Source organism: Haliotis rubra, unplaced genomic scaffold, assembly GCF_003918875.1.
Source record: "Haliotis rubra isolate DU_JTF1 unplaced genomic scaffold, ASM391887v1 Scf209, whole genome shotgun sequence".
In the NCBI taxonomy this organism is placed as follows: Eukaryota; Metazoa; Mollusca; class Gastropoda; order Lepetellida; family Haliotidae; genus Haliotis; species Haliotis rubra.
The window spans coordinates 1,305,406-1,328,685 of NW_025766103.1; the positions used below are offsets into that span (position 1 = coordinate 1,305,406).

The 23,280-nt window shown below is 42.4% G+C and overlaps 2 protein-coding genes across 2 annotated transcripts; one reads left to right on the top strand and one right to left on the bottom strand.

Annotated features, from left to right (window-relative positions):
* Positions 1 to 9,166: 9,166 nt before the first annotated feature.
* LOC124276411 (mucin-21-like) lies at positions 9,167 to 12,698 on the bottom strand. The gene is made up of 5 exons (XM_046712052.1): positions 12,638 to 12,698; positions 11,831 to 12,160; positions 10,842 to 11,726; positions 10,639 to 10,714; positions 9,167 to 10,067 (listed from the first exon to the last, which is right to left on the bottom strand). The coding sequence occupies exons 2-5, from the start codon at positions 12,030 to 12,032 to the stop codon at positions 9,992 to 9,994; spliced, it is 1,239 nt and encodes a 412-aa protein (XP_046568008.1). The 5' UTR covers positions 12,033 to 12,160; positions 12,638 to 12,698; the 3' UTR covers positions 9,167 to 9,991.
* A 5,377-nt stretch (positions 12,699 to 18,075) lies between these two features.
* LOC124276396 (retinitis pigmentosa 1-like 1 protein) lies at positions 18,076 to 21,095 on the top strand. The gene is made up of 3 exons (XM_046712038.1): positions 18,076 to 18,144; positions 18,980 to 20,956; positions 21,048 to 21,095. Exons 1-3 carry the CDS (start codon positions 18,076 to 18,078, stop codon positions 21,093 to 21,095), a joined length of 2,094 nt encoding a protein of 697 aa, XP_046567994.1.
* The last annotated feature ends 2,185 nt before the right edge of the window (positions 21,096 to 23,280 follow it).

Sequence of the window (23,280 nt, forward strand, 5' to 3'; positions counted from 1 at the left end):
CCTTCCTGTTGGCATCTGTGGCAAACCATCCCTACATTGATCTCACCTTGGAATGTCTTGGCCTCATCACAACTTATTGCCTAATTGATTTTACTCGTCTTGTTGGTAATCAACTGCCATCAGGATGTCATGCAGATGATAGTACTCAACTCAGATCTGAGTCATCATCTGTACCAAAATCAAACAGTATTGGAGAAAGTCAGTTTGCTTTTCTCAAACAGCTCCGTCGTTTTAAACCCAATGCGAGCACTCCTCACCTGGAAGCCAACATCCTCTGGGCGTACAACAAGCCATATGCTTGGTTGCAATCTCTGTCTCCTGAAGATCGCCACCTCAAGCTGGAACAAGCCCGCCTGCAAATGAAGGATTTTAAAGTTATCTGGCAGCAACGTCGCCAGAACCTTCACAAGCAGAGGTTGGAACGACTTCAGAAGAAGAAACAAGTTGAGACAGAACGAGAACATCGCAATGCAGTCAAGCGCTAGGAAGCCACACAGTCGGTCGCCACTCAAGGAGGCCACTGTAGTACACCAGAGGATGTGGATAATGCTCTCATTGGGAAAACTGAAAAACAACAAGTTGCCTATCTGTCATCACAGATCATCTTCTACAGAGATGTCGTCAAACCCAAAGGAATTCAAAGAAAGACCTATTTTTTGTTGGAGCTGCCACGGCTCATACACAAGCATGGCAAATATGCCACTATATATGTATGGAGTGGCACATGCGATATAACCAAAAATATTGGACAGACCAAAATGATTGGCATACGTACTCCAGGCACTCAGTTCCAGAGGAAGTGATAAGTACTTTCAAGGACATGTGTAGATATGCCTTCAACCATGACTGCCACATTAAATTTATCGGTTGTCCATACTATTCTGTCATGGAGTACAATAGGTACAAGGGATGTTCCGTGCCAGGTAGCTATGAAGATCATGATCGGGAGGTGGTAAAACAGGTAAATGCAATCAATGAGGGAATCACATTGCTTAACACGCAATTCAATAAAAATACATTGCAGTTTAATGCTGACTTGCTTAAAACCAGAGGCGCACGTCGTAATAGAAGGGCAAGTCGGCATGTAACTGGGCCACGTGGTCGACAGAAGATCATGTGGCACCTTCTGTATAATGGTTTACATTCAGGTGAGCTACTGTCACAGCAGTGGTTGAGGCGGCTTCACCTGGATGTAAATCGAGGAGTGCTACAGAGACCCACGGCAGTTACTTGTCGGTGTAGAACCCCAGGATGAGCTACAGATATCCTGAAATGAAGTGTTCCCCTCATTAAGACTTCACAGCTCCAAATGACACCAACAATGGAAAGCTGTGACCACTCCATACATATATAGGGATGTGTTCTGCCCACAATCCTTACTTTACTGCTATATTTATGGGATAAGGGGGGTTGGGATTTTTGGATGTAGTTATTGAATGTAAACTTATATTTAGCAAATGACACTTTTCCTGGTGCCATGTTATATTTCAAATTAGTCCATTGTGATAAGGGTGTTCAAAGCGAACCCCGATCACTGAAGAATTACGCCTCATATATACCCTTCATAATGTCAACTGTGTTTGTTAATATGTGGAACCTCTCTGGACTGTTGTGATAAGGGTGTTCAAGGCGAGCCCCGATCACTTTATAATCTTGCTGACGATTCACTTGGATCATTATCGCCTTCACCAAATCATTGAAAATGTAAATATATCACATGTGCAATACTCCTCTGGACTGGTGATAATGGTGTTCAAGGCGAATCCCGATCACTTTATCATCTTGCTGACGATTCGCCTGGATCATTATCGCCTTCACCAAATCATTGAAAATGTATATATATCACATGTGCAATACTCCTCTGGACTGGGGATAAGGGTGTTCAAGGCGAAGCCCGATCACTTTATCATGCTGCTGACATTTGCTTTTCATTATGCTCGTCTTCACCAATTCCTTCCTTGATATGCTCCTTTGGCTTGTGATAAGGGTGTTCAAGGCGAACCCCGATCACTATTATGTGGCTATTTTAAAATGGATCTTGATCATCTTCCACAACTTTTGAAATGTACATAACAAAATGTTGCAAACTCCTTTGGAGTGTATTCACCCCGATCACTATATTTTGGCTATTTTAACCTGGATCTTGCTCATCTGTACAATTGCATTTCAATGTATATAGAAAATGTTAAATACTGCTTTGGGATGTTTTGATAAGGGTGTTCAAAGCGAACACCGATCACTATCATGTAGCTATTTTAACTGTGATGTTGCTCAGCTTCACCATATATTATCAGTTTATCTCTGTAACCTGGATGGTATTCATGTTATACCTGGATGGTATTCATGTTATACCTGAATATCTATAGAATTTGGGTGGCATAATTGTATATTGTTTGTGCTGACGAGACATGATAATACTTGTGAACATTTGTTTTATGTATGAACTCACGAGCCACGAACATAGTCTGAGTATTTATATAATGTGTGAACTGACGAGCCATGGTAATACGTGTGGGCATTTGTATACGTTGTGTGCTGAAACTACGTGATCCTCTTTGTATATCGCACACACGACAGTGTTACAATTTTATGTAATCCGATGATGATGATGATGATGATGATGATGATGATGGTGATGATTTAGTGGAGGATAAACAGGAGTGCACCGCACAAAACATACCATATAAGTTTTTTGTACTACTGAGTGGAGTTTGGGAGAACCATAACGTGTGTAGGTATAAGTTAGGTTAAGCACCATGTCCCCAAGACTCTGTACTTCTCTCAGTGAAGAGACCTAGAGTTACCTACCTTTGTCTGTAGCGGGGACGTCCTGCCTGCTCACTGTCTGTTTACGCTTGCAAGTGCGACATCGATCTCAATGAAAGATTAGCAACGCTACCAAACAAATGAAGGAACGAACAGAAGGAAATGAATGAATGAATCATGATAGACAGCATTTTTAGAAAGGTTTTTCACAATAAACTGACATGACTTAAAATACCATATTGAGTGAGTATTGTTGTATGCCGCTTTTAGCAATATTCCCGCAATATCACGGCGGGGGACACCAGAAATGGGCTTCACACATTGTACCCATGTTGGGAATCGAACCCGGGTATCCCGCCTGACGAGCGGACGCTTTAACCATTAGGCTACCCCATCGCCCCTTTACCATATTATGTATTTCAGATGCAACTGACTTGCTGACAGAATGCTTGAACGTGTACCACAGTTTTAATATTTGCTATGTCACAGCGAGTAGTATGTATTGTTAAGAGGCCAGAAGCTTTCGCTTTCTAAGAAAACTAATGTCCAGTATGACCGTCCGATCACCTTATGAAAATGAATTACCTCTGTTAATCTGCATTTACCAACCTTAAGGATTCAGCGCCACGAACTTTGCAAACACGTCTCAATACCTAAGACGCAATGTGTGTAAATTTGCTACAAACACAAACAAAAATCACTGGCGCAACAATGCCGTGTGACGTCAAAATGTTGCTTGGTCGGCAAGTGTGACAAGGCTTCTTTCGGTGATTGAGACATGTTTGTATGCACTGTCATTGTAGATCAGCGATCTAGAGAGATTTTAATATTTTATTGTAGCCTGGGTCTACGAATTGTTTGTATACTTTATGTTTTGTTTCAAATATATGGGACAGAATTTATGGGACAAAATGAATTATAAATGAGAAATAATGTACATTGTTTTGTTCATTCAGCAATTTATGGTATAATGCACAGGAATGTAGTTTAGTGAGTATATTCAGCTTCACACATTCATTGGTCATTTAACGTGGGGCATCTTTTGCAAGAAATGAGTTAGTGTTTTAGGATCCGGTTCTACAATGGAAACAACGAGAAGACATGTGCTGGGTAGTGTTAATTAATGACGATGAAGCTGAAGATGAAGCGGAGCTAAACGTGTTTTTAGACATTTTACATAACTGGTGTACGGATGACCTCATGACTGTAAACCCGGATAAATCCAAAGTGCTGCATTGTAGACCCGTGCATGTACCAAGAACGACTTGGTACTTTCCACTGTGGCACAACGTCCATGGAACTAGCGGACAGTTACTGTTATTTAGGGTTACTGATAACAGAACACCTGGGACTATACACGAATGGCCAAGGCTGTAGCAAGTTCAGCAGGTCGAGCACTGGGTTTATTAATATAAAAATTCAAGTCCTTGGGCGGTATGCACTAAAGCACGTACAAGAAACTCTTTGACACTATGGTCTGGTCTACTGTTGACAAAGGAGCAACGATTTAGGGGAGCTCAAATTCTACGTACGTGACGACTCTTCAGAACAGAGCTATTAAATTATTTAAGGGTGTGCGGAAATTTACACCCAAGGAAGGAGAAGGAGGAAGGAGACATGGGTTGGACCCCTACACCAGTGAAACTCTGTTATGATCGGGTGGTCAGGCTCGCTGACTTGGTTGACACGTCATCATATCCCAATTGCGTAGATGGATGCTCATGCTGTTGAACACTGGATTGTCTTGTCCAGACTCGATTATTTACAGACCCCCGCCATATAGCTGGAATATTGCTGAGTGCGGCGTAAAGGTAAACTCACTCACTCACTCACTCTCACTCCTGCGTATGATCCACATTATCCTCATTATGTTGCTTAAAACAACTTTCTCTCACAAAAATCAGCTTTTCTACAAGCATGCCGTGATTCCACGTCTGACGCATGACATCTCCAGACGGGTTAACAATCCGATGCAAGTTCGCGTCTGACGAACATCGAATAGCTCGAACCATTTATTAAGGTCACTTCGGGTTCGACAGAACGGTGTGTGGCATTTCCCCCTCCCTTAATTGTCAATCTTGCTTCAGTCAGGCGGGCGTCGATGCCCAGTGTCTTTGTATGCATAATTTGAGTGAGTGAGAGAGTTTAGTTTTACACCGCACTTGTTAAACAAGAAACCAACCAACCAACTTTTGGGAGTCGAGTTCCTTTGTTGGTCCAGTACCTTTCTTAATGTGTGCGGGTATGAATACCTTGTATTGTTCGGTAGTTGAGAATTTCCCTGTCTAGTCAAAGGCCGAGTCTTTAGTAGACAACACAAGTTTGCTATATAAGCGTTTTTTGTCACTTTTATTTTCCAGGAGGCAAATCTTCGGAATAGACCATAAGTGTTTTGTTACCCTATTTTTAAGGCTACACAGTCAGTTGCTTCCTGATCAGCGTGAATATTTACTACTCTGGTGTAATTAATTATTGATCATTGTCAGGGTAAACTGGGTTGTTGATCTCATATGAATTTGTCGTCCATTGGTTCAAATAGTTGATAGCAATAAAAATGTGCACTTTTACCACGTTTTCAGTTATTAGTTTATTTTTGTTTAATGGCAGCTTGGTCTCAGGCGCTCAGTTCCGTGACAAAGGACTGTGATGCCAGGGCATCTCAGAGTAAATCAACCATGCTATAGCTGAGAGTACACTCGGGTCGGACAGCTGAACATGTATATACGGTGGATTGTTTCCAGTCGATTACTTATCCTTGGGGCAGCTGTGACATTATTCCATGATCTTTGATCTGTTCATGAATATGAATAGCTTAAGTAGAGCAATGCCACTGAAACTATTTCACTCCCGAATATTCTTCAATGACGTATTCATGATGCTGAATGTGTTTTAAAGCTGCTTCACTTTTTCATTATCGGAGTCCGAAATTTAATATAGTTTTCTTATGTAATCTTTCATTGTATTATTTTTGGTGTTATTTTGTATACTTTGTAAGACTGACAATGTATTTGTCCATGGACGACGTGTTGAAGAAATGGAACGTCGTGTGTGTCATCTATGAAATTGGGGGGTAAACGTTGATATTTAACATAAATCAACTTTTTTGTCGAGAACAATAACACAAATAAACTCACTTTCAATCAGTCAAATCTGAGAATGTAACTTTACATTTCAAACCTATGTTAAAGGCACAATGTCACACGTTTTCGACAATATTTTGGCCTATATTATATATTTTGGGGCTTATGCACTCACTTTAACTTCCTATAGATGCAATAGAAGATTCATCTCTTACGCTTTGCCTGAATCAGTATTTGAAACTTCGAGGAGAACAGCTTCCAAAAAGAGAACCCTTGCCATATATATATATACTACCCATCAAAAGTTTAGACTCACTTAAAACACTCACTATATGTTATGCATATATGTGTGGTTACATCGAAGATAAATTTCTCCACTCACTTTGGGGAACCAACTGCAAACTTTATGCAGATGAATTGCACGAGGATCATGCATTAAATTGCTAAAAAAGCATGTGCAAATATTGTGAATGTGAACAGCTATGTTGTGGTGTAACATTTTGTTAAAATTCTCCAAGTTTCACTCAGTTTCGTCATTTTTTTAACCGATGACAATAATCTTTTCAACGTTACCTTTAAACAGTATGGAGAATATTGCAAAATCTAGTTTAGAAGAGTTGACTTCAGTAAGTGGCTTCATTTACACTAGTGAGTCTAAACTTTTGATGGGGAGTATAGAATGTAAACAATTGCTCCGTACATCGAAAACTGTCGCACGCGCTGTTGACAGTGTTTGCCGAACTTGTTTCAATCAAACGTTATGCGAAGGATATTGGAGGCTCCAAGGGACATCACTTTGTCGGGTTCGCTTGAAATAATGTCCGGCCGGTAGAGGGCGCGAAAGTCGATCCAATGCAAGGTTGCATGAATTCATTCGAACTTTTTAGTTTCATATTGTAATCTAAATACGTATTTAGCAGGTCATAAATTGTATGGTAGCTTCCCCGAGGGCTGATAATATTATTGAGAGAAATGCATTATTTTTTAAGAGAAGTATTGTGTGATATAGTGCTTTAAAAAGTGATAACTGGCACATTTCGACTTCGACAAAACCCCATGAGTCTCCCGTGAGCGCCTTCTCCATAACCCATAAGAGGTCTGGGCATATCAGTGTATCCTCTAGCTCCCACAGTATTCCCTGGCACATCTCTTGCTTGGCTCGCACAACTGCCTCTTCTGTCTGCCAAAAAAGTGTCTACCGACATCTTGACACATATCTTGACCAGGACTCACATCAATGCCTCGTACATCTGCCACAACAGTGTCTGACACACCTTGACAATGACTAACTTCAAGGTGTCGTACATCTGTCACAAGTGTCTGACACACCCTGACCATGACTCTCTATGAAGTGTCGTACATCTGCCACACTAGTGTCAGACACACCCTGACCATGACTCTCTATGGGGTGTCGTACATCTGCCACACTAGTGCCAGACACACCCCTCGACCATGACTCTCTATTAGGTGTCGTACATCTCCCGCGACAGTGTCTGACACACCTTGACCACAACTCACACCAAGGCCTTGTAGATCTCCCACAACAGAGTTTGACACACCTTGCCCATGACTCGCATCAAGACCTCGTACATCGTCCACAACAGTGTCTGACACATATTACGATATGGCTGCGATATTGCCGATGTGACGTTAAATATTAACTCACTCATTCACTGACTCATATTAACCATAACTCACATTATAGCCTTGTACACCTGCCACGTCAGTGTCTGCCACACCTTGACGATAACTCACATGAAGGCCTTATACATCTGCCACGACAGTGTCTGCCACACCTTGACGATAACTCACATGAAGGCCTTATACATCTGCCACGACAGTGTCTGTCCCACACCTTGACGATAACTCACATGAAGGCCTTATACATCTGCCACGACAGTGTCTGCCACACCTTGACGATAACTCACATGAAGGCCTTATACATCTGCCACGACAGTGTCTGCCACTCCTTGACGATAACTCACATGAAGGCCTTATACATCTGCCACGACAGTGTCTGCCACCCCTTGACCATAACTCACATCAAGGCCTTATACATCTGCCACGACAGTGTCTGCCACACCTTGACGATAACTCATATGAAGGCCTTATACATCTGCCACGACAGTGTCTGACACACCTTGCCGATAACTCACATCAAGGCCTTATACATCTGCCACGACAGTGTCTGCCACCCCTTGACCATAACTCACATGAGGGCCTTATACATCTGCCACGACAGTGTCTGCCACACCTTGACGATAACTCACATGAAGGCCTTATACATCTGCCACGACAGTGTCTGACACACCTTGCCCATGACTCGCATCAAGACCTCGTACATCGTCCACAACAGTGTCTGACACATATTACGATATGGCTGCGATATTGCCGATGTGACGTTAAATATTAACTCACTCATTCACTGACTCATATTAACCATAACTCACATTATAGCCTTGTACACCTGCCACGTCAGTGTCTGCCACACCTTGACGATAACTCACATGAAGGCCTTATACATCTGCCACGACAGTGTCTGCCACACCTTGACGATAACTCACATGAAGGCCTTATACATCTGCCACGACAGTGTCTGCCACACCTTGACGATAACTCACATGAAGGCCTTATACATCTGCCACGACAGTGTCTGCCACACCTTGACGATAACTCACATGAAGGCCTTATACATCTGCCACGACAGTGTCTGCCACTCCTTGACGATAACTCACATGAAGGCCTTATACATCTGCCACGACAGTGTCTGCCACCCCTTGACCATAACTCACATCAAGGCCTTATACATCTGCCACGACAGTGTCTGCCACACCTTGACGATAACTCATATGAAGGCCTTATACATCTGCCACGACAGTGTCTGACACACCTTGCCGATAACTCACATCAAGGCCTTATACATCTGCCACGACAGTGTCTGCCACCCCTTGACCATAACTCACATGAGGGCCTTATACATCTGCCACGACAGTGTCTGCCACACCTTGACGATAACTCACATGAAGGCCTTATACATCTGCCACGACAGTGTCTGACACACCTTGACCATAACTCACATGAAGGCCTTATACATCTCCCACAACAATGATGTAACTCGGCCGTTTCCGGAATTAATTCACGTAACTGCCTCGCCCATCCACCTAAACAGCGTGACGCAATTTGTCTCGTATCAACGCCACTTCAGTGTGCCACAACAGTGTCATAGTATCCCATGTTCCACACACTAGTGATCATCTGTACATAATTGATACAAATTCCCCAATGAATACCTACAGCCATTAACAGACAAATAAGAAATATATTAGAAGACAGATTTATTTGCACGTATCGATTACAACATTTAGCAACACAACCATTGAAAGGTTCCAGTCATTTACTAATTAATGCTGGGACTGGCACAACAAGATTTAGCATAATGCCGTGATTATTTCAAAACTTCTTCTCCTGACTTGGTCTTTCCAGTTTGTGCCAAACATGAAAATTCAATTATCATTTGGCTCACTATGCGAGTTAACAATATTCCATTTATATCACAGCATGTCAGCTTAATGTACGTTTAAAGCAAGAAGTGATGCAGGTTTAGCACTTTGTTGAAGCCCGTAAGTACGAATATGGCGTTGAAAAAGAGCAAGAAGCACAGCCGGAGCAAGTAGTGATTCGAACCCATCATGGTTCTGGTCTGGAAAACTGACGCATTTCCTCACATTGAATTAGGTCACCTTAGTCGACGGGGCTACCTGTGTCTCTGTGTGTATAATTAAGTACTACGTCTTGTAAACTGGTCCAAGGAAACAATTAATCATACTAAACATGCATGAATTGCTGAACTGAACAAATCCCAATGGCAATAATAGTATCATATTCATTTGTGCAAGAAGTGCTTTAAAGTGGTAATTACAGTTATGTATTATTACATCGTTTTATTTATAGTTGTATATGTCACAATATCTGAGAAATGTGCTTGGCAGAACACATAACGATATACTTGTTACAAAAAAACATATATCATAGCAAACCCAATAGCACCGCTGAGTTATATAAAATGTAAATAACACATCTGTCTTTAATTATGTCATATTTAAGAAACAATGGCACTTTAAGATTAAGCAAACCAACTCCGATGACTACATTCGTTCGTAGCTGTGCCTGATACGGTTTTGCCTCGCTGTCTCTGCTATTTTCCTCGCACGAGCTCTATCCCTGGAAAAGATCAAAAGTCTGAGTTATAAACATAATTGTTTCACATGCTGTACAAAATGAATAAAATAAATTTAATGCATGCAATATTTAAATATTCAAGTGCGGAATGCCCCCTTTTTCTAAATACCTACAATCAAATTCTAAAAGAAATGTTATATATGTCAGCTATGTTAAAATTGAAATTATCATACTTTAAGCTGAATATACAATTCTATTACTGAACGGTCAACGATCGTTGCGGTTATGTCACATTGAAACCACGACCACATATCTTAACATAAATGGAACACCAGAAAAAACAGGCATTTTGAACGGCGTTTAACTGTTAGTTACGATTATCATCGTCCTAAATAATCATATGGTCTTCTCAAACTCAGTGGAACATTGCATTCATTACACACGGATGTTAAAGGTGGTTGCCTTGGACAGTACTCGGTTATGTCAAGGCAAACTGTCGAAGGTATTTAAAGCTAATTTGACTCGGAATGTTCTCATATTATATTAGCGATCGAATACAAATACTAACGTTTTTGATTTTGTTTGAACATGAAATTATTTTGTCACGACTTACCTCAAGTAAACAATGGCGCCAAGGATCACCAGGAGAGCTATGATTCCTCCTAATGTTCCAAGAACGATTGGGCTTTCTGGAATATGGATCACAGGGTATATCCTATTATTATTAACATTATGAAATTTGCAATTTGTTGACATGATTCTCTATAACTGTAAAATATATTTGCTAATTCAAGAATTCATTTATATAATATTTACCCAAACTATTTGAGCTTCCAGGACTTGTCAGTTCACTCGTATTTCCCGTACAATTTGCTTTTGATCCGCTGGCATCTGAACAGTTTCCGCTCATTGTTGAATTAGATGAGGTTCCATTTCCACTTCCTCCTGAACCAGTTGTGCCGTTCACTGCTGGAACAGAAGTAGTGTTCACAGCTGGAACAGAAGTGGTGTTTCCTCCTGAACTAGACGTTGTGACGTTTGTTGAACTAGAAGTCGTGTTCCCTCCTGTGCTTGAAGTGGTCTCTCCCCCTGAACTAGAATTTGTGGCACCTGCTGAGCTAGAAGTGGTCTCTCCAGAGCTAGAGGTTGTGCCTCCTCCTGAATTAGAAGTCGTGTTGTCTCCTGAACTCGATGTTGTCTCCCCTCCTGAACTTGATGTTGTGTCGCCTCCTGAACTAGAAGTCGTGTTGTCTCCTGAACTCGATGTTGTCTCCCCTCCTGAACTAGAAGTGGTGGCTGCTCCTGAACTGGAAGTGGTGGATTCTCCTGAACTAGAAGTGGTGGCTGCTCCTGAACTAGAAGTGGTGGCTGCTCCTGAACTAGTAGTGATGGCTGCTTCTGAACTAGTAGTGGTGGCTGCTCCTGAACTAGTAGTGGTGGCTGCTCCTGAACTAGTAGTGGTGGCTGCTCCTGAACTAGTAGTGGTGGCTGCTCCTGAACTAGTAGTGGTGGCTGCTCCTGAGCTGGAAGTAGTGTCCACTCCGGAGCTGGAAGTAGTGTCCACTCCGGAGCTGGAAGTAGTGTCCACTCCGGTGCTAGAAGTGGTGTCACTTCCTGAACTAGTAGTAGTGGGAGGTGTAGTTGCTTTGTTTGCCCGGTCCGCTTGCTGGATCTCCGTACAGACGACTTTAACTTGTCCCTCTGTAAATTAGAACCAGAATGTAGTCAAATAGCGACAACCAATCAGCACAGTACTGTAAACAGTTATATTAATGATATATCACCAAATAACTTTTGCAACTTACCTCCAGATTCTTTCTCCACTTTCACACAATAATCAGGATTTGCGCTATCCGTTTCCGTTGCAATAGTGAGGTAAGCGTTTTGTTCAGTCCCAATACTGCCAGACACAGTTTGCACCGTATTACCACAATGAGCAGTAAAGCCAATCTCTGTAGAATATATCAGAGAGCCGCACTCGGCAGATGGGACCACCGGAGCTGACATCTTGACAACAACCGGCCCACCAACGGCATGCACCTCACACACGCATTGTCCATGGAAGTCCCTGGCCGTGGACCCATCCACATGTATTGATGGGCCTTGTTTGGATCCAGCTTGGCAAACGTGTAGCACTGAAACAAAATATGATCATGTTACATCATCGCCAATGTTCTGACCGAAAAGAGTATGAGGTATTACTCCCAGACACCGATAATATTGCAGCCATTTCACTGTGACATTTATGCATATAATGTATACTGTATTCAGCTTAACCTGAAATGTGATGCTAACGTCATCGCCAACGTTCTGGCCGAAAAAGAGTATGAGCTATTACTTCCAGACACCGATTATATTGCAGCCATCTCACTGTGAAAATTATGCATATAATATATGTTGGATGCAGCTTAACTTGAAATGTGATGCTGATATCGTTTATGTTGCACATGTTTACGCTAACCCTTTCTTTTGAGTCGATCAAGATACACCGCGAGATGTTATGCCATTCAAAGCTGCATTAAACCCGACTCGATGCACTGTGAGAAGATTATGATAGCGAGGAACTAATGCCTCCATCAATCACTTCTGGGGAAATCCAGAACAATACATACCTTCGGTACCCGCCGGACAGGCTTGTCCTGTTGAGGAGAAAACAAGCAAACGATGAGAAATATGTGATCATTGTATGTTTTGTTTGTTTATTATGTAATCCCACACTCAGCAATATTGCCACGGTCTGTAAATACTCTAGTCTGGACCAGACAATCCAGTTATCAACAGCATTAGCATCGATCTAAACAATCGGTATACATCCATTGTATATAGACATAGTGCATGTCATGTGGGGTCGAAAGAGCGTACGATATCACAAAAAGTAATTTCCGTGTCTGTATGGTTCATTGGGAATGGTAAACAGATATTATTTGTAAATAATACATTATATATCGATCAGCAGATTAACTATTAGACGTGATAATACATTATAATGAAGGCAACACAATGTCAGATAAAACATGTTTCTTTACAAAAGTGTAACCACATTAATGTAATGATGGTTAAAATATACTGAAGATTCTTGCCATGAGTGTTCAAATGTACGCAGGACTTTTGTCTTAGTTGTTGACATATACAGAAGATATTTGTCGCGAGTTTTTAAATATACGATTGGTTTCATGGTTGTTCAAATGTACTGAGGAGGATTATTGTCAAATATACTGAGGATTGGTGACTTGGTGTCATGGTTGTTCAAATGTCAAATCTCCCCAGTTTTACGAGCCTTACGCTGGCTGCCCATAAGTGCCAGAGTGGAGTATAAAATCCTGAGTCTAGCCCACCAGTGCTATCATGAAACTGCTCCCGACTACCTCATTGAGTTGGTGACCAAACATGTTCCATCGAGAGCCTTACGATCAGCTTATCAACATATATTGGTCATCCCAAGACGTAAACTAAAAAAGCCTTTGGTTTCAGCTCTTTTAGTTATGGAGCTCCAACACTATGGAACCAGCTGCCACTCGAACTCAGACAAACATCCCTTGATTCCTTCAAATGTGCCTTAAAAACACTTCTCTTTAGAAAATACTACACTGACTAACAAACATATCCTCAAAAGATTCAACTATTTTATGTACAAATGTTTTATGCCAATCACCTTTATATGTAGCGCTTTGAGCATACATTTTTGTATGGAATCCAGCGCGGTATAAATACACATATTAGTATTATTCAATGTACACAAGATTAATGTCAATGCTGTTAACATATAATGAGGATTTGTGTCATGGTTGATTTACTGTACGGAAGATTATTGTCACGAGTGTTCAAATATACGAAGGATTGGTGTCATGGTTGTTCAAATGTACGGAAGATTATTGTCAATGTTGTTCAAATATAATGAGGATTTGTGTCATGGTTGATTTACTGTACGGAAGATTATTGTCACGAGTGTTCAAATATGAAGGATTGGTGTCATGGTTGTTCAAGTGATCGGAAGATTATTCTCAGGATTGTTCAAATATACTGAGGATTGGTGTCATGGTTGTTCAAATATACTGAAGATGTTTGTCATGCTTGTTCAAATATACGGTACCCGTGAAGATCCGGGTTAGAATATTGATCTTCAGTTGCCCATGCTTGTCCTAAGAGGAGACTAACGGGATCGGGTGGTCAGGCTCGATGACTTGGTTGACACGTCATCAAATCCCAATTGCGTAGATCGATGACCTTGCCGTTGATCACCGGATTGTCTTGTCCAGATTATTTACAGACCGCCGCCATATAGATGGAATATTGCTGAGTGTGGCGTAAAACTAAACTCACTCACTCATTCAAATATACGGCGATTTTTTGTCATTGTTTCTTTGTGTTCACAATACGGAGTAATGTCATGGCTGTTCAAAGCGAATAAAATGTGGCAAACATGTCTGCTATCTTTGTTCAAAGCAATTCAAATAGAGCAAATATGTGCGTGATAATTGTTGAAAACAGCTATTCAAGTTTACCGACCATCACAGCCATGGTTGGTAAAAATTATTTTTTTTTTTTTTATTATTTAGACTTAGTTTAATTACTGAGCTATATTTCTTCATTGTTTTTATTGAGAATGAAATAACTTTGTTTTCATGTTGAATATATCGATATCCTTCGGAACATATACACGTGAAGATCCGGCTTAGAAAATTAGTCTTCAGTAACCCATGCTTGTCGTAAGAGACGACTGACAGGATCGGATGGTCAGGCTCGCTGACTTGGTTAACACATGTCAGCGTATCCCCAATGCGTAGATCGATGCTCATGCTGTTGACCACTCGATTTTCTTGTCCAGACTCGATTATTTACAGACCGCCACCATATAGCTAGATTAACAACCAACCAACCAACATTTGGACCATGCGACTTAAGGCTTGTGCAATGCGTCCCATGTTGAGTAAAAGATTTAGCAGACAACACCGGGTAATATCATTACATGGAGATAGAAATCACATGATCAGATTGAACGCTACGATAAGTACTGAGTACGTTAACTTACCATGGACCACGCGTGGAGACATCAGCAGAAGCCATCCAATGAACAATAAATGTCGGACCATCGCAAATATCAAACTGCCTTCAGCCGTCCAGAATTACTGATCCGAAAACAAGAATGAAGTACGGCCCTCTTGTGTTGTCTGTCATGAAATTGTTAGTCCATCCACCACCTTTACACCTGACCAAACGAGTCGTTATATTTATGGCAAATCTTGGTATGTATATCCTCTAGATTACCTACAACTGGTGGATATATTGGACCAACTCAGGTATAGCACGCTCTGACGTAGGCCCGCTTCTGTAAGTTTGCATATGCTGACAGTGTACCTGTTATTGTATGGGCTGAGATCACACGTACTTGAAATTCGTAAACATTTCTAAGCAATAAACATTATTGACTAGCAGTTAATACATGCTTGGCAATAAACATATGAATGTTTCAATGTTGCACACCACCCTTTAATCGATGCTGTGTTATTGATAATAATTCATTTATATACTTTTCGTGCTTGATCTGTAGCTCTCTATGTATTTAGTTACACCATTGCAAATGGTATTAAATTTGAAATGGTTAACTACCCAACTGTATTTTTTAAAATAAATTTTGCTATTATCGTTCGTTTCAGCATCAGACAGGTTGCTAGCCAATATAATTTGAACATATTCTTCATAATTTCTACACATACTCCATAATTAGATTTTCATATACAGTGGTCCAAAGGCCTTTGGTACTAATGGCATATATCAGGTCATAGATACCATTCATTACCATGTGACCTCGCTTGAATGGTTGTGGTATTTGCAACGAATCTAACTGACAATTGCTACTAAATGATCAATACATGGATCGATATCGCTTTGTAGAACCTTTCAGTCAGTGAGTGAGTGGAAGAGACTGCAACGCCGCTTCTCCGGCTCCACAGTGATGCTATCAAACCAAATATCACATTCATGGGATATTTTGGAACCTTGTAGGAGGTGAGGTGAGGTGAAATTGGGTTTAACGTCGTGCTTAAGAATACTTCGCTCATATGACGACGTACCAGCGTATGTATGCATGTCTGCTTGTACTACCCCAGACTTTAGCTGCTTTTATAGTGCTTGCTCACTGAGATAACATGCCGCAGTTAAGCATGAATACCCCACTCAGACCCATTATACTAACTCCGAACCGACCAGTCCTTGTTGTACCAATAAATGCCGAGCTCTAGCCAGGGACCAACAAGTACCATATTTTAACGTATTTTGGTATGACGAGGCCGGGGATCGAACCTACGACCTCTAACCACTACACCACGAGAACCTCAATAGGAAGGGGGACAATGTCAAGAAAGACACAAACCTTCGCGTCCAACGGGAAACCCCTTTCTTTCGTGGAATGTTGAATGAGGAACCAGCTATTAAGAAATTACGCTTTAGGAAAATGTGGTTACTGAAACGATATTAGTCTTTCTATTGCTCATTGCAAAGTTTTTTCTTTATATGTGCAAATTCCTAATGTAAAATCACAGTCTACTATTTTTTAAAAAAAAGAAGCTTCATATAGATATATACTCGAGAGAAAAATAACATTTAAAAATAGTAATCAACCCAAGTTTGATAAAAAAGGGATACCTTAGCACAAGCCGTCAGGGAACGAAGCAGCCAAGTGTTTATGAATTCCTTAAATTATTAATGTATTTAATTAGTAATTTTCTTGCAAAGGATCAGTCAGCAGAATGTTTTTTTCTAACATAATAATAATTGAGAACTACAAACACTATTTAGTCATGCATTAGTGGATGTCTGTGTGTGTTTTTGTAACCTGAGCACGGTCCTCTAAATGTTACAGGTTTTTAACAACAAAGAGAAAAAAGGAATAGAACGGAAAAAATAGGAAAATAGATTACTCCGACTGTCTTCCAAAACACAGCTATTTTCAAAGACGCTTAGATACCAAAGGTGTTTGGACGTTCAAGGTAACGCCCCTTAAGTATTACAGTAAGCTTTGATCGTTGTTCCCATCTTTATTCACCTTGATTTTGTTTGAGTTTAGTTAGCAATATACGGGTGCTCTTGAGGCAGTGGGGTAGCCTAATGGATAACGCGTTCACTCGTCACGCTGATAACCATGGTTCGAATGCCCACATGGGTACAATGTGTGAATCCCATTCACGGTGTCCCCCACCGTGGTATTGCTGGAATATTGCTAAAAGCGGCGTAAAACTAAACTCACTCTTACACGACATGACACAGCAGCAATGATATTCAAAGCGGTGTTTCAAGCACACGTATTACTCACTCGTTCGGAAAGTGAGTTTGATTAAAGATTTTTTAATGGATTTCCGTCGTTTATGTTTACGAATTAACAAACCAAGGACCTACAAGGTTTTATTGGGTTTTACTCTATATCAACGTGCCTGGTCGTGGGAGAAGTAAAATACTGCTCAAGGCGGTGTTAAACAAAATTCACAAACTCATACATAACCGTATTGGAACCTGGTCTGGGGTGTCTGGAAAAGTTAAGATGAAAATGGATGTGAATTTCAAGTTGGTCGTAAAATGAAACCTCCATGTAGCATTTGTGTAGACTGAACCCGTACCATGTGTGAGACAAATACACACATTTGCCAATAGGGCACTTCGCTAGACCTTAATACAATGAAACCTGTCTAAACCGGCACCCCACGGGACCGACAGTGACGATCATTTTCCAACATGGCTGCCTTCTACACTCCTCAATCTCTTTATCTCTATAATTGAAGAGCGTTTTCTTGCAGAATGAGACCAGAGATAGGTAAATTAGTGTTTATAAAGCATAACCATGGTAATCGTACGAGCGTTGATTCACTGCGTAATCACCACTTCCTGATTATCTACTGTGCCAAGAGGATTATTTAATGTGTTGGATTATGGATCCTTGATTGGACTGCTCATACCCATGCCGGTTTAGACAGTGTTATTTACAGTTAAAATTGCCGCAGTACGGAATACACAGGTGCCGGATTATACAATGTTTTAATGATCATAATGTCGTTGCAAAATGGCGGGACCAAAATTTTATGCCGGTTTTGACAGTGTGCCGGGTTGTGCCGTGTTGGCAGGTGTCACTGTACTTCCGATGATAAACAACGTTTCATACCGTTTAGAATGGTCTCATCGTTGTCAGTTGACAGTAGGAAACCGATAGTCTTTGCAGGAATAACAAGTTTCCGATCTATCCATCCCCAAATTAGCCAATTATTACGACTATTGTGACAGCCAAGAATGGTTGTACACTTGGCCCGGTCAAGTACAGTCATATTTGGCGGTCGCGCAATTTGGAACCAGAACTGGTTCTTGAATATACACTTGTCACCGGAAATCTGGTGTCGGTTGTAAGCTGAGCCCTGTCTCGCATATCGCAAGTTTGCGCGTGCAAAGGGAGCCGGGAACCAGCTTCGTACCGGAAGTAACGCCTCAAGAGAATTACAGGCCCTGCGGGCAAGATACCATGCCAGTTACAGTTATTACATTGCGTTACCCGGGCGTCCACTTACTGGTACTAATCAGTCCGGCCAACACTTTCAGTATTGAAAATACGGATCTAATTGATATGAACAAACCTGAAAATAACGCGTTCCATTCGCTCAACGACATATAACGAAACCCCTTTAATTCACACACTTTTATAAGGTATACGTACATCCCCTTAAGGGCTTACAGGTGAATAAAACAATAATTCAGAATGTGAGACTGCCAGATAAAACTACTAGGTCCACTTTATTAATATCACGTGAGCATGATAAGATAGATATCACTTAAAACTGAACACACACACACACACACACACACACACACACACACACTCTCTCTCTCTCTCTATCTATCTATCTCTCTCTCTCACACACACACACACTCATACACACACGAACAAATTATATTAAAACGCTTTTATCGCAACAAAGATCGAGACCAGTGTAGCAGTGAAACTAGAAGTAGTGTTCACTCCGGAGCTGGAAGTAGTGTCCGCTCCTGAGCTGGAAGTCTTGTCGCCTCCTGAACTCGATGTTGTCTCCCCTCCTGAACTAGAAGTGGTGACTGTCCCTGAACTAGAAGTAGTGGCTGCTCCTGAACTAGAAGTGGTGGCTACTCCTGAACTGGAAGTGGTGGCTGCTCCTGAACTCGATGTTGTCTCCCCTCCTGAACTAGAAGTGGTGGCTGCCCCTGAACTGGAAGTAGTAGCTGCTCCTGAACTAGAAGTGGTGGCTGCCCCTGAACTGGAAGTTGTGGCTTCTCCTGAACTGGAAGTAGTGGCTGCTCCTGAACTAGAAGTGGTGGCTACTCCTGAACTAGAAGTGGTGGCTACTCCTGAACTGGAAGTAGTGGCTGCTCCTGAACTAGAAGTGGTGGCTGCTCCTGAACTAGCAGTGGTGGCTGCTCCTGAACTAGAAGTGGTGGCTACTCCTGAACTAGAAGTGGTGGCTTCTCCTGAACTAGAAGTGGTGGCTGCTCCTGAACTAGAAGTGGTGGCTGCTCCTGACCTGGGAGTAGTGGCTACTCCTGAACTAGAAGTGGTGGCTACTCCTGAACTAGAAGTGGTGGCTGCTCCTGACCTGGGAGTAGTGGCTACTCCTGAACTAGAAGTGGTGGCTGCTCCTGAACTAGAAGTGGTGGCTACTCCTGAACTAGAAGTGGTGGCTGCCCCTGAACTGGAAGTGGTGGCGGCTCCTGAACTAGAAGTGGTGGCTACCCCTGAACTAGAAGTGGTGGCTGCTCCTGAACTGGAAGTGGTGGCTGCCCCTGAACTGGAAGTGGTGGCTGCTCCTGACCTGGGAGTAGTGGCTACTCCTGAGCTAGAAGTGGTGGTTACTCCTGAACTGGAAGTGGTGGCTGCTCCTGAACTGGAAGTAGTAGCTGATCCTGAACTAGAAGTAGTGGCTGCCCCTGAACTGGAAGTGGTGGCTTCTCCTGAACTGGAAGTAGTGGCTGCTCCTGAACTAGAAGTGGTGGCTACTCCTGAACTAGAAGTGGTGGCTACTCCTGAACTGGAAGTGGTGGCGGCTCCTGAACTAGAAGTGGTGGCTACTCCTGAACTAGAAGTGGTGGCTGCTCCTGAACTGGAAGTGGTGGCTGCCCCTGAACTGGAAGTAGTGGCTGCTCCTGAACTAGACGTGGTGTCTACTCCTGAACTGGAAGTGGTGGCTGCCCCTGAACTGGAAGTGGTTGCTGCTCCTGAACTAGAAGTGGTTGCTACTCCTGAACTAGAAGTGGTGGCTGCTCCTGAACTAGAAGTGGTGGCTGCTCCTGAGCTAGAAGTGGTGGCTACTCCTGAACTAGAAGTGGTGGCTTCTCCTGAACTGGAAGTGGTGGCTGCCCCTGAACTAGAAGTGGTGGCTGCTCCTGAACTAGTAGTGGTGGCTGCTCCTGAACTAGAAGTGGTGGCTACTCCTGAACTAGAAGTGGTGGCTACTCCTGAACTGGAAGTGGTGGCTGCTCCTGAGCTGGAAGTAGTGGCTTCTCCGGAGCTGGAAGTGGTAGCTGCTCCTGAACTAGAAGTGGTGGCTACTCCTGAACTGGAAGTGGTGGCTGCTCCTGAACTAGAAGTGGTGGCTACACCTGAACTAGAAGTGGTGGCTGCTCCTGAACTGGAAGTGGTGGCTTCTCCTGAACTGGAAGTGGTGGCTGCCCCTGAACTAGAAGTGGTGGCTGCTCCTGAACTAGCAGTGGTGGCTGCTCCTGACCTGGGAGTAGTGGCTACTCCTGAACTAGAAGTGGTGGCTACTCCTGAACTAGAAGTGGTGGCTACTCCTGAACTAGAAGTGGTGGCTGCTCCGGAGCTGGATGTGGTGGCTGCTCCTGAACTAGAAGTGGTGGCTGCTCCTGAACTAGAAATAGTGGCTACTCCGGAGCTGAAAGTGGTGGCTGCTCCTGAACTCGAAGTGGTGGCTTCTCCTGAACTAGAAGTGGTGGCTTCTCCTGAACTAGAAGTGGTGGCTACTCCTGAACTAGAAGTGGTTGCTTCTCTTGAACTAGAAGTGGTGGCTGCTCCTGAACTGGAAGTGGTGGCTTCTCCTGAACTAGAAGTGGTTGCTTCTCTTGAACTAGAAGTGGTGGCTGCTCCTGAACTGGAAGTAGTGGCTACTCCTGAACTGGAAGTAGTGTCCACTCCGGAGCTGGAAGTGGTGTCCACTCCGGTGCTAGAAGTGGTGTCACTTCCTGAACTAGTAGTAGTGGGAGGTTTAGTTGCTTTGTTTGCCCGGTCCGCATGCTGGATCTCCGTGCAGGCGACTTTAACTTGTCCCTCTGTAAATTAGAACCAGAATGTAGTAAAATAGTGCCAACCAATCAGCACAGTACTGTAAACAGTTATATTAATGATATATCACCAAATAACATTTGCAACTTACCTCTAGATTCTTTCTCCACTTTCACACAATAATCAGGATTTGCGCTATCCGTTTCCGTTGCAATAGTGAGGTAAGCGTTTTGTTCAGTCCCAATACTGCCAGACACAGTTTGAACCGCATTACCACAATGAGCAGTAAAGCCAATCTCTGTAGAATATATCAGAGAGCCGCACTCGGCAGATGGGACCACCGGAGCTGACAACTTGACAACAACCGGCCCACCAACGGCATGCACCTCACACACGCATTGTCCATGGAAGTTCCTGGCCGTGGACCCATCCACATGTATTGATGGGCCTTGTTTGGATCCAGCTTGACAAACATGCACCACTGAAACGAAATATTTGTTATAAATATTATCTCATATCGATATTACTATTGTGCATGAATTTAGAGGAACTGTTAAACTCAGTTTCTGTTGATTTCGAATATATTGTCGTCATCATTGTGACAGATCAGATTATGACCTCTTACTTTTCGCAGTGGCGGTTTGTATCGCAATCCTTTCACATAGTACATTATGCTAACATATTTGCCGCAATACCTTGCTAATAAAATGCATAAGTAGTGTTATGCTAGGTATATTGTTTAATATCAATTGTTATGGGTTACATAGCTATAACCGTAGATATGATATATATCTTTAAAAAAGGAGAAAATATGTTTACATCGGCAATGACAGGTTGCATATTTTGTGAGCTAATGCATATCTAAACAATAGGTTATGGATTCGATGGCAACAGCTTGACAGACTTGTCATGTTGTATAAGTGCCCTCACAGTAACAACAAAAGGATACCGTTAAAGCTACAACATGGCAACAAATACAGTGGACCTTATACTCAGTGGCTGGTAAAGTGAGTGTGTAACAAAACCTCAAAGAAAGTGCCCCTGGAGTGGAATAAATGACAAATGTCGATCCTCATATATTGAGTATTGTCACATTAAAGGCAGGCATGATTTCAGAGGCATATGCTTGACGCCAAGAGTTGCGTTTCTGTTCCTTGCTCGGATCTGATGACACTGATTTCTAATCTGGAGCCGGTGGGGTAGCCTAATGGTTAAAGCGTCGGCTCGTCACGCTGAAGACCCGGGTTCGATTCCTCAAATGGGTAAATTGTGCGACGCCCATTTCTGGTGTATCCTGCCGTGATATTGCTGAAATATTGCTAAAAGCGGCGTAAACCGTTACTCACTCACTCACTCGTATGTGTCTACGACTAACATCTAAACCTAAGCTCAGTCACTATATGTGAATGTGATGCCACGGGCCTGGTGCATTGTTTCATAAATCACTTCTGTGAAAAATCCAGAATAATCCTTACCATCAGTACCCGCGGGACAGGCTTGACCTTTTGAGGAGAAAACAAGCAAACAGTTAAAGTTATTTCATCTTGTAAGTACCCTCAATTCCCTATATGGGCAGTGATGTAGCTCAGTTGGTTAAACCCTTCCCACGCCACGGCAAAGCCCCGGGTTCGATTCTCCACGCTGGTACAATGTGTCAAGCCCATTCCTGATGTCAACCACCGTAATATTACTGGAATATTGCTCATTTCGGCATAATATCGTGCTCACTCCATGCCCTATGGGGGCGGCTGGGTGGCCTTGTGGTTAAAGCGTTAGCTCGTCACGCCGAAGACCCGGGTTCGATTCCCAACATGGGTATAATATGTGAGGCCCATTACTGATGTCCACCACCGTAATATTACTGGAAAATTGCCCATTACGGCGTAAAACCGTATTCACTCCATGTCCTATGACAAACAAAACAGCATTTGTTAACAAACCCAATAATCAAAAGATGAATTGGCCAGAAAAATACAAGGACACAAAAGAGAATTTACTGATTTGGTTGAA

What these genes read in the sequence shown, in the direction of transcription:
- LOC124276411 (XM_046712052.1), bottom strand. Translation starts at nt 12,032, where the DNA reads ATGTCAGCTCCGGTGGTCCCATCTGCCGAGTGCGGCTCTCTGATATAT. An exon ending in AGTGGAGAAAGAATCTGGAG is followed by an intron (nt 11,727 to 11,830) that starts GTAAGTTGCAAA and finishes TCTAATTTACAG; the next exon opens with AGGGACAAGTTAAAGTCGTC. An exon ending in TGGAAGCTCAAATAGTTTGG is followed by an intron (nt 10,715 to 10,841) that starts GTAAATATTATA and finishes TCCATATTCCAG; the next exon opens with AAAGCCCAATCGTTCTTGGA.
- LOC124276396 (XM_046712038.1), top strand. Translation starts at nt 18,076, where the DNA reads ATGGCGGGACCAAAATTTTATGCCGGTTTTGACAGTGTGCCGGGTTGT. An exon ending in CCGTGTTGGCAGGTGTCACT is followed by an intron (nt 18,145 to 18,979) that starts GTACTTCCGATG and finishes ATCGCAACAAAG; the next exon opens with ATCGAGACCAGTGTAGCAGT. An exon ending in CTGCTCCTGAACTCGAAGTG is followed by an intron (nt 20,957 to 21,047) that starts GTGGCTTCTCCT and finishes CTCTTGAACTAG; the next exon opens with AAGTGGTGGCTGCTCCTGAA.